Source organism: Galeopterus variegatus, unplaced genomic scaffold (genome assembly GCF_000696425.1).
Source record: "Galeopterus variegatus unplaced genomic scaffold, G_variegatus-3.0.2 Scaffold5099, whole genome shotgun sequence".
NCBI classification, from domain to species: domain Eukaryota; kingdom Metazoa; phylum Chordata; class Mammalia; order Dermoptera; family Cynocephalidae; genus Galeopterus; species Galeopterus variegatus.
In genome coordinates, this window is record NW_007731210.1 from 147693 (window position 1) to 148978 (window position 1286).

Here is a 1286-nt window from a genome sequence, read left to right on the forward strand (position 1 = left end):
GTCAATGGACATTTAGGTTGGTTCCAACTCTTAGCTATTGTAAATAGAGCTGTGATAAATGTGGGAGGTGAGGTGAGTCTCTTGAAGACAGCTTTTTTGTTTGGATGTTTGAAATATCTTGTGTTTCCTTTCCCCTTTTATTGTTTGTCTTTGACATTTGTTGTGTTTTTGATGTGGTAAGATTTAATTTACTTCTCTTTCTTATTGGCATTTTTTGTTCTACCAGTGGGTTTTGTTTTTTCTTGTGCATTTGTAATAGTGATTATCGTTTTTCAGGTTCCACATGTAGGACTCCCTTGATAATTTTGGCAGGGTTGGTTGTATGGTGGTGAACTCTTGCAGTTTTTGTTTGTATGGGGAATACACTATTTCTTCCTTACTTGTGAAGGATAACCTTGCTGGATATGGTATTCTTGGCTGGCAGTGTTTTTCTTTTAATAGTTTGGATATATCACCCTGTTTTCTTCTGGCCTGTAGAGTTTCTGTTGAGAAGTGTGCTGTTAGGCTGGTAGGGGCTTCCTTATAGATGACTTGACGCTTTTCTCTTGCTGCCTTTAGGATTCTTTCTTTGTCTTTGAGCTTTGCCACTTTGTTTATAATGTGTCTTGGAGAGGATCTTTCTGGGTTGAATCTGTTTGGAGATCTTTGAGCCTTTTGGATCTGAAGGTTTGTGTCTCTCCCTATACCTAGGAAGTTTTCCATTATTATCTTATAGAGTAGGTTTTCAATGTCTTTTCCTTTCTCCTACCCTTCTGGAACAGCCATGATTTAGATATTTGTATGCTTAAATTTGTCTGTTAGGTCTCTTAGGTTTTCTTCATTTTTTAAAATTCTTTTTTCCTTTTGTTTTGTCAGCATGGGTTATTTTGAAAAGTCTATCTTCAAGATCAGAAATTCTGGGCCGGCCCGGTGGCGCACTGCTGCAGTGCGCCACTTGGGAGTGCGGTGGCGCTCCCACTGAGGGTTCAGATCCCACATACAGACTGGTTCCCGCTCACTGGCTGAGCGNGTGAACCCAAAGACTTCCTCAATGTCAGTCAGCTCTTTGTGACTGAACTAGGATTTGAACTCAGATCTTTTTTTTTTTTTTTTACTGACCGGTAACGGGATCACAACCCTCGGTGTCACGCCCATACCGGGGACCGGCAACGGGATCGCAACCCTCGGTGTTGTGCCCGCACTGCGCTCAGTCAGTGAGCGGGAACCGGTCTTCACATGGGATCCGAACCCTCAGCGGGAGCGCCGCCGGCTCCCAAGCAGCACACTCTCCAGTGCGCCACCGGGCC

At 43.7% G+C, this 1286-nt stretch overlaps 1 protein-coding gene across 1 annotated transcript in view; it reads left to right on the top strand.

Annotated features, from left to right (window-relative positions):
• LOC103604351 (inositol 1,4,5-trisphosphate receptor type 2-like) overlaps positions 1 to 1286 on the top strand; it is a gene marked incomplete at its 3' end in the record, with an annotated part of 116092 nt that overhangs the window by 110404 nt on the left and 4402 nt on the right. The window contains exon 23 of the mRNA XM_008588910.1: positions 260 to 285. Within this exon, the coding sequence (XP_008587132.1) occupies positions 260 to 285 (26 nt within the window). The remainder of the gene's footprint in view (positions 1 to 259; positions 286 to 1286) is intronic.